The 15,716-nt window shown below is 34.6% G+C and overlaps 1 protein-coding gene across 1 annotated transcript in view; it reads right to left on the bottom strand.

The window, feature by feature from the left end:
- CSMD1 (CUB and Sushi multiple domains 1) overlaps positions 1 to 15,716 on the bottom strand; it is a 1,254,382-nt gene that overhangs the window by 827,767 nt on the left and 410,899 nt on the right. The window contains exon 3 of the mRNA XM_069485062.1: positions 15,015 to 15,127. Coding sequence (XP_069341163.1) covers positions 15,015 to 15,127 — 113 coding nt within the window. The remainder of the gene's footprint in view (positions 1 to 15,014; positions 15,128 to 15,716) is intronic.

Raw genomic sequence — 15,716 nt, forward strand, 5'->3', positions numbered from 1 at the left:
GGCTTTGCACAGAATTGTCATCCTTGTGCAAGACACATCACCCTGCTCATCAGTAAGCTCCACACAGCAGGATGGATCTGTTTTCATGAAACCATCCTTAGAATTAGCACAATACCAGACACTTAAGAAACACCTTACGGCTCTATTTGAGTTTCGTGATGTTATGCAAATCCTTTGGGCCAGAGTAGGGCACGCCTCCCAGATGCACCTTCGAAGAAAGCCACACACTAATTTAGAAACGTGTGTGGGTATTTGTAGTCGATCCTAAGTAACATTCACTCGAAGAAGTGTTCTGTTTCCCTCAATTAGTACACTGAGTAACGCCTTATGTTCTCATGACCTGTCCTGTAACAGGCATGACTGTGACGAGTGAGAGGGCAATTCATGTAGACCGGCTGCTGTTAGGACTGGCTGTTGGAGACAATGCCAGCGATTTTATTTTTGGTCTATTAGCAAAATGACAGCACTAATTCATTCCACAGAGGAACCAAACAGCTGTCAGATGGCAGTGAGCAACACAGTGCACATATTACAATTTAGTTATGCTGAGAAGGGTTCTTTCCACTGGCACCGTTGTATACTGTAAAGTGCTGCGACCCCTTCCAAATGGCACAGGTGACTCTCACAGCACACCTTCCCTCAAATATTACAAACTAAGAACAGTGTAAACTGTTCACAATTCTAGTTGTTGATTCAAGTCACTCAAAATGACAAATGTGAGGAACGGATAAGTGACAATGAGATAGCACACAAAACTCAACTTTCCCCCCCCAACCTCATAAAAATAAGACGCCAGGAGCTCTGACTTTCTGGCAAATCTCCTCCTAACCATCCTCTGGGCAATAATGAGATGAAAATAAGGACTTTGATTAGCTGGTATTACATTTCACTCTAAGTAGTTTAAGGAGAATAGCATCATGTCCACTGCAGGTATGTGAGCTTCTGAGAAGAAAGCAAAGATAGAAAGGAAACTGTTGGAAGTCTGGGATTAGACACACGACAGGAAGTGCATGCATGCCTGTTGGCCACAAGCAAGTTCTGTGTGTCCACATAATACTACAGAATGTATTCATTGCCAACTAAAAAAAAACTAATTTACTGAAACTCCTGAGTCATCAGGTGTTTGCTGAAGGTGACTAAGAAAGCTGTCCTGTCACGTACAGCAAAACTACTAAACTGGCCATTGTAGACACAGCTCCTCCTAAGGTCCACCGCCTTTTTCTACTGTGTACTGGGGGAGTGGGTTAAATAATAAAGCAGAACTGACATAGAAAGAATATCTTGCTTCCTAGAGCAGGAAAATGCTCTAGCTTTAGAGTTGGGGTCCCATATGATGGCCCCTGGTCCCCTGTATTTGTTAATAAAGTTTTATTGGAACATAGCCACACTCACTCAGTTAAGAATTGAATATGCTGCTTTCATATTCTAGCAGCAGAGTCAGGTAGTTGCAAAGCCAAAAATACTTATAATCACTCTCTGCCCTTTACAAAAACAGCTTGCTAATCCTACTTAGAGTGATCACACCTGAATTCCGACTCTTCTGTCCCCAGGATGTCAATGTAACATCTGGGAAATTACTTTACCTTTTGAAGTAACTGTATAGGAATAAAGTCTGTACCTATAATGTTTTAAGGATTTAATGAAAACTAGTGTATAATAACACCTTTCTTAAAACTATGATTTAATAAGCTAGATAGCATCTTGTATTGGGGCTGCTGAAAATTGAAACAATTGAATACAATGTGGCTAAAATAAAGTATGTTGTAAAATGTTAATGTTGTATGTAATACTGTAATTTAATGTTGTATTTCATAGTAATGCTGTATTTAATTCATTATTTAAATTCAGAGTCCAAATTGTGCTAATTTTATATAGTTGTTTATAAGACATGATACTTCATGTAATTTTAAAGGAACTTCAGTAATAAATACATGAGGATTAATTGTAAACACAGGTTTATTAGTTCCTTTGATTTTGTGAACTTAAATAATACAAATACAAATTTATCACTGTACTCATAAAAAGCTCTAGCTGTGCCCATGATTCATGCATCTAAACTTTTCTTCCAAAGGAAAAAAAATGTCAAGTAAATACATAAATTTTGATACACATGTCAGTATTGTGGCATATGGGAAGGTTTTGAGTAAGTGTGAAAGTCTTAAAAATGAAAAATCAGATGTGGAATGTTGAAATCCCATCTTCATGAGTTAAGATGGATAACACATCCAAAGCTGAAATGTGTTCAGCGCCTTATTCCTGCACAAATTCCCCCATTTGTTACCCTCCTACACCCAGGCAAAATTGCAGGAGAAAACTGAAACGTCCCCACACACCAGCTGTCCACTCACCCTCCCTTCTCGCCTGCCCAAATGTAGCTTTCCACTCCATTATCCTAATATTTAAAACCATGTTTTACAAAAAATATATGCCTGATTGGAAAAACAAAATTTGAACTGAGAAGATATATTTTATTAAAATGACTACCAAAGCTTAATCAGATGTGTAAAAATTAATGTTGCAAGTTGACAGGCCCTGGGCCACTCCTCTTTCATTCATGGTTTGTTTTTTTCCCTCTCCCTCTAGGGTAGGAAATAAATATAAGGTTATATTATGAAAGAACCAATGTTAAAATGTCTACAAGGAAGCTAGTTAAAACAAACTGGGAAGCTATCTCGTAAGGGCATTTCATTCTCTGCTGTCAAGAAGTAGGTATTTTAGCCTATTAAAGTAGGATTATCCATGATCTGTTTGTTTAAAAAAAAAAAAGATTTGGGAGGGTACAAATCATTGCATACATTATTAAGTGTTTTAGTTGGAAGCTTAATTTTAGTTCTATATCTCATTCTTCTGATCAATGCTTGGATACAATCAAAGATATTTCTTATATAGGCTTATATTGCTTATAAGCACTAAGGAATGAGAAGTAGAATAAGCAATTAAGAAAAGGAATGTCTGATTATGGAAAATGTACTCTGTGTATGACCTTTTCAAGTTGATCAGTAAAATCAATACTTCATTTTGTTGAAACTGAGAATAAACCCAGAATTGACCATCTCTTAGAGTAGGAACCCTGTAGAGGTCAACAGAACACCTATTGTGAGGTTGTAGATGGTCATTTTCTGGCTCTATTTAAAGAAAACAACAAAACAAATGCACAATAAAGTTGGAAACTTTTTAAATTATTATACCCTTGGAAAAATATGCTTAGATTTAGAAACAAAGATGCTTGTTTAATATTCAGTGACCCATCAACCTTAGGTAGCAAGTCTATCAGAACTGATAATAAATTTACATGTTAAGTGCAAATTCAGAAATGGAAATGAACTCTGAATCCCCTGTAGACTGATGTAAGAACTCTGAAGATAAAACAAGTATTTGTATCTCTTTTTGTCATTTTGATGCATATTTAACATTGAATATACTATATACTAGACAGTGAAGCACTTTTTAAGCTTAACATCTACATACAGCTACAGATTAATTATATTTAATAAAGCATACATATCTTTCACAAAAGAACCTTCACAAGGGAGACATTTTTCTAATTATCTCCAAAATAAAAATTAATTTGATTAATCTATGAAATTGTAATACACATTTCCCCTAATTTAAATATTTAATGCTTATCTTGAGCATTTCTGGTTCCTTTTGTTTTAAGTCAATGTATGTCTGTGTTTTCCTTCTCACAATCCAAATCTGTGTCATTCTCTTGTATCTTCTCCTTGTATTGCATCAAACTTAAAACATAACATCCCCTTTCCTCAGTAATTTTAATCCTATATGCTGAAGTTATTTTAGAAAAAGGAAATGAAGAAATCAACAACAGAACATCAGCAAAAATACCTATCTATATGAGTTGAGATTTGAGCACAATACAAATGTAACCCTAATCAGAATACGCAATGTGCCAGCCACTTACTATAAAACCAGAAAGTGCCACTCAGAACTTTAGCAGGGATTAATGTGTTCTTTGTACTCTCACTTACACACGCACAGATTCATCACACCTAGTTTGGCCATATTTTTTAACTACATTAAACAGATATAGAGACAAAGCACAGAGAAGCTGGAATAGAGATAGACTCAGGTGTCCCAAGAATAAGATGGCAAATAAGATATTAGCACCAAATGAGAGTACCATAAGCATTAAAGAAGAATATTATACAATTTGTGGTTTAGAAGAAATAACTGCACTCTACATTTTTTGAGGTCATCTTCTAAGTCAATCCTGCAGAACTGGAAGAAGTTGTTAAAAGTTTTATATAACAGGTACTGAGCCAAACAGTATAAATAACTAATCTTCTGTAAGCCTCATGCCAATTCTCTGAGGTAGGTACTATTCACTCTTTTTTAACAAGTGAGAAAACTGATGTTAATGAATCCTTAAGTAACTTGCACAATGGTCATAATATTATCAATATTTCTACAGTGATTGGGAAACTGGATTAAACCCAGACTTCAAAATCCATGCTGTCATCCACTCATAAACATTTAATTAATTTACCTTAACATTTTTCATTTCTACTGTCTGTCCAGATATATCGCCAATGATGTTAAAATAGAGATAAAGTCACTTTATTTCTAGTGACTACAAATAAGGGTGAGAGAGAAAGAGATAATTAAAAAAATCACTCATTCTTGTCTTTGCTTGTTAAAGTTCATTTTAAATCATGATGACTTTTATTTTTTCACACATTACCAGTTAATTATCAAATGGGGTGTGTGTGTGTGTATACATATATATATATAAATATATATATATATACACACAAACAAACATAGAGCAATTTGCCTATAACACAAGACAGTATTGGTAAGCATCAACTAAGAAAAAAATCCTAGGAGATGAGTGAGTACAGAGGATTACATTTAAATTATGTTCAAGATGAAATATCCTAAGAATTCCAAGTAGAATTACTTATGGTTTGGGAGCCCTCTCTGCTACGGTTTGGATGTGGGGTGGCCCCACCACAACTCATGTTGAAATTTAAGTGACAATATAATGGCCCTGCAAGATGTGGTCTTTAAGAATCTATTAGGTTGATAAGATACAATATTTTCTTTCTCTCCATACTGGGTTTGTTCTCATGGGACTGGCTTAGTTCTCAGAAGAATGGGTTGTTTTGTCTCTTTTGGGTTAGTTCTCATGGGACTGTGTTAATTCTCAGGAGAGTGGTTTGTTTTGTCTCTTTTGGGTTAGTTCTCATGGGACTGTGTTAGTTCTCAGGAGAGTGGGTTGTTTTGTCTCTTTTGGGTTAGTTCTCATGGGTCTGTGTTAGTTCTCAGGAGAGTGGGTTGTTTTGTCTCTTTTGCACACCTGCTTCCCCTTCTGCTTCTCTACCGTGTGATGCCATCCACCATGTCGAGAGGCACCATGAGGCTGTCTGATCTTGGACTTCCCATTTCTAGAACCATGAGCTAAATAAACCTCTTTCCTATGCAAATTACCCAAACTCAAGCAATCTGTTATAGCAACACTAAATGGACTAAGACATCCTCTAAACACAAATATTAACCGATACTTTTTTTGTTCCTGTATAATGATTTGGCAGATGGATCTTCTAAGGAATTAACTTGGCTTTTACTATATGTTTTTAGACAGGCTACTATTTCTGTGAGTAGATTTCTAGGGAGTATACCTTCTTTTCTCTTAATGAAAAAAAAAAAAACTTCAGCTACCGTATTGGTCTTAGAACTCATTAACTCAACCATTTGAAAAAAGAAAATATCAAAGGACTTTTAATTACCTGGTTCCACTTTTCATTCAATTTCCAATTAAGAGCCAGAGATCCACTTAACAATATTAATTTCCACATCATCTTCAGAAATTTCTTACTTTATGATGTTCATTATTTAACTTTTTAATGCTCATTGCAACAAGCTAAATAACACAATTATACAGAGAAAAATCCAGCAATCCTTCTTTCTGGTCATTACAGTTCCTCTCAAAAGTAATTTATTTTAACAAATCAGGTATTCTCATATACTTTTCTGAATACTCATACAAGTATATGCATATGCTACATATAAACTTGTACCCATAGGCACATAAACATGTACACATATGTGTACATTCACATACCTATGCAAGTGCTTTTATTTATAGCTTTGCTAAAATGGGATCATGTTGCATTTTTTTCCACTTTTATATATCACAGACATCCCCTCCAGTTGATACATGTAGGACTAAAAGGAATTATTTTTGACAGTATTTTAGAACTTTAAAGAAAATGTTTTCTTATGATGATGCTTGAAAGAAAGCAGTACATAGAAATATAGCAAAGTGTGTATGTCTGTGTGTGTGTGTGTATGTATGTGTGTGTATGTGTGTGTATGTGTGTGTGTGTATGTGTGTGTATGTGTGTATGTGTGTGTGTATGTGTGTGTGTGTGTATGTGTGTGTGTATGTGTGTGTATGTGTGTGTGTGTATGTGTGTATGTGTGTGTGTGTATGTGTGTGTGTGTGCGTGTGTGTGTGTGCGTGTGTGTGTGTATGTGTGTGTATGTGTGTGTGTGTGCGTGTGTGTGTGTGTATGTGTGTGTGTGTATGTGTGTGTATGTGTGTATGTGTGTGTGTGTATGTGTGTGTGTGTGTGTATGTGTGTGTATGTGTGTGTGTGTGTGTATGTGTGTGTATGTGTGTGTGTGTATGTGTGTGTATGTGTGTATGTGTGTGTGTGTATGTGTGTGTGTGTGTGTATGTGTGTGTGTATGTGTGTGTATGTGTGTGTGTATGTGTGTATGTGTGTGTGTGTATGTGTGTGTGTGTGCGTGTGTGTGTGTGCGTGTGTGTGTATGTGTGTGTATGTGTGTGTGTGCGTGTGTGTGTGTGTATGTGTGTGTGTGTGTGTGTTTTCTCAGGGCAAAAGATCAGCTAAATATCTCCAATAGGCCTCATAAGTGGAATTCCTTCTAATGAATTTACAATGGACTATTTCAGTTGAATCAGAAAATGGATTTGTTTAGCACTGAGAGTAGATTCATCTCTCAGGGATACATGCACATGAATTAAGTTCACAGACCCAAAACGTAAAATCAAAATGCCAAACTAATGAATTATAGTTCATAGGAAGTAGACTATTTAGATTGATACTTATATGACAGTTTTTTTAAATCACTTTAAGCCAATCTGTGAAGCCAAATTATAACTTGAAAGGTGGTTTCTGAAACAAGGAATCAGAACAACAAATATAAGATATAAAATAAGCAACAACAATCAGATAGAAGAACGTATAATGCTTCAGGTCAACACAGCTTAAATCATCAATTGACAGAAGCCATTCTGATTTTTCATTAGTTATGAGACTCTTAGAAACATGCAGTTTATGAAAGATTTTACCCAGAACAAACATATATACAAAATTGTGCATATAATTACAAAGATTCATGGAAACTTAGAAATTTTCCATGACTACCAAATTAAGAAAGTCAGATATATAGAATATGAATAGCTTTATAATAGACAAGAATAATTAAAATTGACCTGCATTCACGCCCATAGCAGAGAGGGTTGTACAACAGGCAACAACCGTGTGTTGGTGAAGGTTTCCTCTCCTCATGGCTGAGCTGAGGTGGGCACTGTTGCCTCTGGCACCATGCCCTCACTAGGCTCGGGGAGCTGCTCAAACTAATTCTACCTTTTATTCTTTCATGACCTGTATCAATAGTCACAGGAGACAGGTAAGCCTTGCTAGATGGGCTAACTTTGTCTCTTTATGGCAGTTCTGCACCTTTCCTTTCTTCCCCTCACTGGATTACTTTCGGAAAGTAATCATGTCTCTCCTCTGTCTGTGCTTTTAGGAGTTGTTACGACTGATGTCCTAACAGCAACACTTTTCTTTTTGTAAAATTTTATTTTATTGTGATAATATTAGTAACACTTACCATGAGATCTACCCTGATAGCAAATGTTTAATTACACAAGATGGTATTGTTGAATGTAGGTACAAGGTTATACAGCAGATCTCTAGAATTTATGTAATAAATATTAAATATTTTCAAATGTCATGTTAAACCCTTTGATTAGTGGTTCAGAGGTACCTAGTGTGGAAAAACTATGTAGATGGAGGACAAAGAAGGTTCTGGGCCCTACGCTAGAGAAGGCAACGAGACGAACGCCAGCCCCGGTCGCCTCACAGCCACGAAGAACGTCCTCACTGAGGGAGTCAGGGGTTTCCCAGCCTAGATTACCTAAGTAGTCAGGAGGAAAGTAATTCCAGAAGTGTTACATTTGTTTCAACCTCTGCAACTGTGATAAATCACAAACAATGCCAACATGTTGGCTGATGGACGGTAGCTGCTCTTCCTTTGCTACTTTGTTACTTTGTTTCTTTCTTCAGTCAGGAACGTTTCTATCCTGCCAGGTGCATCATGTCTGTTCCACGCTTTAATTCAGGTGGAGTTTGGGTAATCACTTCAAGGGAGAAATAAATCAGTGCTGACATTCTAAATAAAGCTTTGAGCTTGAAGGGTAATAATCTAGCTGCTCTTTCTAAATCCAGATCCATGCATGTTAAAGGAAAGAAAATTCTGCTTGAGGGATGTGTCAGAGGGAAATGCCAAATCTATTCAGCCAACAAGGAAACACCCTGGCAACAGGGAGCCCCACCCATTCCCAGAGTTAATTACTTAGTGAAACCTGGAATAAAAGGTCTCTGTTGTAGAAGATTCAGTTTTCTCTGGTGAAAATTTACAGAGTATGTGAAAATGTAGGCCATTTTCTTCTCTAAAATAAATGTACAATAAATAAATAAATGAGTATTAACTCATTTTCAGTGTGTAAGGTTTTAACTGAATTTCTTATATTTAGCCAGTTTTGTTTTTGAGAGCATCTTATCTATATTGTGGTTCATAAAATCTCTTTGTCTTTACACCATTTCAGTGTTCTTTGTAAAAAAAAAAAACTTGTGGGTGCATGGGTGTGTTAAAGTGGAGAGAAAAGCAAATGCTAATCTTTCATTTGTACTATTGACTCACACTTTTCTTTTTAGGTCAGAACTTTCCTTCAAAAGGAAGGATTATGAACTACTGGATGAAGTTAAGTTGGGGTATGATAGATTTTTTTTAATCAAAAAATATTTTGAATATTTACTCTATGCCAAATGTCAAGGATTCAAATTTTTCTTAAATTCCATTATTGCCCTCCAGGGTGCAAAGAAAAATGACCATAAGGTAGGGCATATTAAGTTCCATCTAATGGCTAAAGTGCTTCATACATGGATATTACATTTACCTAATTATTTAATATTGTAGGATCAATAAACTTTTTAAATCTTCTTTAAAAAGTGCTATTAGGAATTCAGAATTCATTTAATCTATGTTTTTCCTCATCTCTCTGCATGCATTTTGGACATCAAGGCTAACATTTAAAAGCTCAAAGGTGATAAAATTGTAAAATGGAAGCCTACGCAAACCCAATGCTACACTTCATTTCATGGTCCAGTGAAACGAACTCAGTCTTTTACTTAAGGATCTCACAGAGTAAGCGTTCTCTTTCCAGGCCTCAGGCTCTCTGAGCTCAGGAGAACCAAGGCTCGGGTGAATCACCCTCTGATCCCGCTAAACTCATCTTCCATCAACATCATCTTGCCTTGGCAGTCCCTTCTCTGTCAAACCAGACCTCCTATAACTCCCGCTTTTCTCCACACTTTTCCATGTTTCTTCCTCACTCAGAAAGATCCTCCTATTAATTATATGTCTTCCTCAAGAACGTCTATTCAGGGTCTGAGACAAAGTAGGCATTTAGGACACGACCTTCACGAGCACATTCTTCAAGATGCAGCCCAAGCGTCCACTCTGTGACGATCTCTACCTGACCCACACAGGGCTACACTTTGCCTCTTTTTCCCGGTCCTGTCAAACCAGCATGACTACTTATTAGCTCCAATTACACTAATGTTCCACTGGATTTTGTCATTCTCCTCCACCCGTCCTTGTAAACAGGCACCATTCATTGCATCTTTGGATTCCTGTCACTTAACTCAGTATCGTGTCTCTGGCAGACGCCCAAAGATTGCTGAGTAACTAACCAAGAGAATAAATAGATGTGTAAATCTGTGTCCACTTATGTAACCACACGCACACTGTGTGTATACATAAATATGTGCATCCGAGTGTGTATGAACACGTGTATGTATGCATGTATTTTTCAGTATTTTCATATGTGTGTATACACAAATAAATATATGAGAGGATATATAGTGAGGGGTTTAGAATTATAACTTCTTAAGATATAGAGACCTGTGTTTAATTTTTGCTTTTACTACTAAGCAGCTGTGGAATCTTGGGAGACTAAATTACTGTAGTTTACGACCTCACTTTCTTTAATAATAATAGATAATTTTGCTTTACTTATAGAATTCTTGAGAGGATTTAATAAGAGAGTGCATGTAAGAGCTTTTCACAGTCCCAGGCATATCTATCTATCTCCCTGCCCATCCTTTCTTCCATCATCCATCCATCCATCTACCCACCCAGACACATAAACCTTAGTTAGTAGAACATAATGCTGTGATTGATAGAATTAATGATTTTAAAGCAAAAACAAACAAGTAAGAGAAGAATTCCTTTAGAATCCAAGAAAGTCCCTTATAACACCTTCATGGGCAGTTGCTTTTCCCATTCCAACAAATGAGCTATTTATTTTATGTGAAAAACTGTTTCCTGCCATAAGCAAAACCTTGCTATTTACTGATGTTGAATTCCTCCTCACTATTCCTCCACTATTTATGCATTAAAACACATTTTGATACTCTCAGATTATTGTAGATTTCATGAATAAAATGTAAAGTCAATCTATGTAAAGATAGCACCTTGGGAAGCTGAGTTAAATGTTGAATGTATAAAATTAGTACTTTATGATTAACATACTTGATAGATGTTTTTGTGTTTAAGAGTCTTCTCTTTCACAGCTACTCTGTGAGTCATGATATTTAATGGAATCTTAATGAGAACTGATTCTTACCATTTCTTATCAGCTGTGCTTAAACCAAGAATACAATTTAACCTTTCTTCTTCCTTGCCAATTTTATTATAACTATAAATACCTATATCAAAAATGCATATAATTTTCATTAATATTTCTCTCAAGACCTGCCATCCCAATGGCATAGCCTTTGTCAATTGTTTAAAGTAAATTGGTTCACAATCTATGGAATTGCCATACACTATTGAAAAATGATCTATACAAGGCAAGTATTGATTCTAGTGAATTAACAGTGGACTCTATTTTGATTCACATAGTTGCTGATTTCTATCCAAATATAAGTTGCATTATATACAAATATTTTATTTTTGACAAAATACCAGATGATACAAAACATAATCAATTTCAAAGAAAACTTATTTCACTTATTTAAAACGTTAAAATCTACCTAAATTATGGGATATTAACTCACTAAACCTAAATTTAAAAAATATAACCAAGATTTAAATTATTAAAATCAATGTATGAAAAATTTAATAGTTTATGAAATATTTGAAATGATATTCAGAAAAAATAAAGATGTGCATTAAGAAGAAATGACATTAAAATAAATACGGAGGCTTCAGAAACAAAATAACTAACATTTTGACTCCAAGAGTGTTTATAATATACTCATCAGTGTTTCTAACATTTAGTTTACTTTTTCACATAAGAAAAAGCATTAGAAAATGAAGCATTTCCTTTTCAACCCTGAATAAACAGAAAAAACATCATGGTAAGAGGTTCTCTGGGCATCAACTTTACAGCGTCATCTATCACCAGGTCCATATGTTCCCCTTAAGGGTCCTCAAGTCTAGTGTTCGTCACGCCTTTATCTCAGAACAATTTTCTGACCTCCTTGATGATGTTTTTTCTCAGAAAACATCATCAAGGTTAATGGAAAAAAAAATCTATTCTTTTTAAATAATTGAGATTTTGATGAAAGAAGATAGACAAATAATAATAATACATGAATGAATATACTTTATGTATATAGTACTTCAGAATTGGGCATGAATAGGAATTTGGATATTTATCTCATTGTAAATTGTATATCCTCCCCATACTTTCTGTTACAAATGTATTAAAGATACTTATGCAAATTATTTGGAGCACAATGAAGAATCACGTTCAAGGATGGAACTAGCAAATAAAATATTACAAGAGCACTCAAGTGTAAATTAGTAACTTCAATTTTATTCTGTATTTACCAGTTAAAAATGGGTTGATTTCACCAAGAATCTATAAAATTACTTGCTAAGACTTGCTAAGGTCCATGTTCAGAAAATTAACTGTTGTCTAGGATCTATACCAGTGTAGAATTTATAAATGCTTCAATTTGATTTCTAGAGTTAAAGTCAATGACTGAACATACTAATTAGAATATTTTAATTTATTGTTTCCATACTCATTATGAAGTTGAATATTTCCGTATATGAATAATAATCTATGTAAATAATACCGATCCCAAAGTACTGCCGGAAAACACTTGAGTTCAGTGCCCGGATTATATGTGTTGCTAGGACTATCATTTATAGACAGATCTTGGATGTTGGGAAGACATCCTTAATTCAAGCTAATTAATTTAAATTTAAAAGATTAAAGGACAATCTGGTTGTACTAAAATAACTCCTAATATTAATTGAAAGAAAACTAGTACTTTAAGGACTACAGGAAATTATTTTTAAAAACTTGATTTAGTATTTTATATCTAAATCCAATTTTCTTTAGAGGTCTTGGATAATGCAAAATTTTATTATGTTACTTTGCTCATAAATTACGTGATGGGCAGTGTCTTCAAAATAAAGAATTATGGGAAAGAAGAAAATCGGAATTGCCAAAAGATGAATGTTCTGATTCCAAAACAATTTTAGATATTTTTCTGACCATTATCATTGCTTCTGCTTGCATTGGCATATTTTATGCACTGTTCTTAATAAAATCTCACTTTTCCACCTGACGCTGCCATACTAAGTTACAGGGGACTAAATTCTCCATGAGAACTGGGAAATGAAGAAGCTGGTGTTTGCAATAAACGCTTTACTCTCCTCCAGATAAATTCTCTAATCTTTATATTCCAATTAGACTATAATTAACTTTTTTTCTCTCAATAACAGACATTCATGTTCCCAGGAGACCTTTAAACTAATTGAGAAATATTTTAAAAATGCAGATATTAAATATTGAATGGAATTTTGACAAAGCGCCTTTTTAACGGGTTTTTTCCTTTCAAAATAAAGGCTTATATTTAATCATAAATATCAGACAATATTATAATGTTACTATTTAACATCTAGATTTCACAAAAAGCTTTTCCACATATCTACATTTTTTTTCAAAAACACATTTAACTGAACGTATGACCCTATTCACTTTTCTAGTTACTTTCCCAATTGGTCTTCTTGAATAACATCAAAATATTTTTCCAACAGGGACAATCTCACTCATAGTTTTTATTATACCATCATGACAACTAGTAAAACCAACAATACCCCAGAAAAATGTGATAGGATTATTCATCTGGCAATCACTCAATGGCAACAGAGTTTCTATAAAACTAATCTTAGGGAGTCCAGCAAAATGTGGTACTCAGCTATCAATTTGTCAGGAAGGAGAGGAAAATTGCCAAATTTTCCAAAATGTGAAAGCATCCTCTATCTTCTGAGAAATTATATATGTTGCTTGGACAAAGTATGCTTCACAGGTAGCTAGTATCGATTGCTTTTGAGATACTTTGGTAATGTTATGCAGAAAGAAACTATGTGAATTTAAAGTTTATAGGAAGTGATACATAAGTACGATAAAATTTGAAAGCTCATAGCACCTATTGATCTTAAATTAACCTGTCGTTTTCCAAAGATTAAAATATTCCTTGATAGTTAGTAACACACTTTAACCATGTTCAGCCACCGCTGCTGGACTATCGACAAATGCAGTGTCTTGAAAGGCATTAGGGTCAGAGGAGTTTGCAATCCTTGCATCATTCCACACGTAACTTTAAATGAAAGGACAAATTGGTCTGTTTATACATCTGTGCAAAGAGGTCAGTTTATTCTCCTCTTTTCTGATTATTACACTACAGCTAAGCTCAGCTGCACGGACCACACATACATTTTAAGCTTTTACGAAGAGTGAATTTTGCCCAAGTGCACTGAGTATTCAAATAAGAATATGTAGATGTGACTTACAGAGAATAAGGTCCAGAGTAAACTGTGCGGGTTATAAATAGGGGCTGGGTCTGTATCTCTATCCATAGTTTTTATTTTACTTTATTTTAATCTACAGGCGCCAGAGTTTATTTGTGTTAAAAATGATAGCTCTTGTATTATATGTGAAGGAAAATTTAAGATCTCTATGCAAATCAAGACTAAATTAGACACACCAAAGCCTTTAAGGTATTAATATTCCATTTCTTAACATCTGATGCTTGAAACGATCATTTCCTCTATCAAAGCATAATCTCTGTTTTATTTTTTACTTTTCTGCCAAAAAGCAGCTTAATGATAGCAATACCCCAAAGGTATCTATGCACAGAATCTGAAGTCATGAAAACAAATAAAAGAAAATCCCTATGCCTTGTATGATCAAACAACAGTAAAAACAAATTAATTTTCTCAATTAATTAAAATTTTCAACTTTGACAACAAAACCTCAAGTAATGAAATTTTCTTTAAACACTAGCAGTATTATTGTCCAACAAAATTTTTAATAAAACTCTTCTGCATTCTAAATGAACTCTTTACCACCAAAGAGGGCCACTAATTTGCATTCAAAGTCTTTAAAACGTATCCACTGCAAGTCAACACAAAGAAAATCCAATCAAGAAAAGTTTTGCCAATAAAAGAAAATGATGAATACGTTTTGTACCGGAAATTTTCATGATTTTAGCAAACAGTGTTATCCAATTTTCAATATAGCACACAAAAGTCAAAAGCTAAGAAACCTACCTCTGACATAGCAGCCTTGTTTTTCATTGAAATATTTAATCCAGATTAGTGCAGGTTAGATCATGTGGACAGTGAATATGTGCAAAATGCAGGAAATCTCCTACCTTCATACAGGGCTTTAAAGCCTTGGGCGCTCACAGCAAAGTCTGTCGTGAACCACAGCGTGAGGATAGATCCCGTGCTCACTATAGAGGAAGGTAGTTGAAATCCCGATAATCTAAATTCAAAAAGGATATGAATATAGTTAAAAAAGCATGATTTGGTAAGGAAGCTTATTTGATAAAGTCATTTAATAACTCTTTCAACTGTGTTATATTAATTTCAAGTATGCCATTAAACAATTATATAATCATACACAGGGCTTTGTTATGTAGGTGAAATTAAACAATTTGAAGGTTCAGAGTTTGTTTATTTAAATAGCATTTGAGAAAATTCCTTCCTGAAGGAATTATGCAACACATCACTGTCCTGAACGAAGCATACGGAAGATGACACAGCAATGCAAAGTCATCCTTATACACGCTACACACAACAGTATGAGTTTCCATGTGTTTCTGAGTCTCTTCTTTTCCTTCTAAACTATTAGGTAATGGGTTATCAAACCTCATATTTGATGTGCTGAATCTTAAAATATAGAATAATTCTATAAATGCTAACATGACATGCTATTTTGTTTTTCAATATAAATAGTCATTGTGTATCAAATAGTTTCACTTTTTTCTACTTTACTTTTATTAAAAAATAAAAAAATTCTTACTAATTCCTGGTTTTAGATGGCCATAGTCTATTGCCAAACTGTAATTTCT

The sequence above is a fragment of the Eulemur rufifrons genome, chromosome 12 (genome assembly GCF_041146395.1).
Source record: "Eulemur rufifrons isolate Redbay chromosome 12, OSU_ERuf_1, whole genome shotgun sequence".
In the NCBI taxonomy this organism is placed as follows: Eukaryota; Metazoa; Chordata; class Mammalia; order Primates; family Lemuridae; genus Eulemur; species Eulemur rufifrons.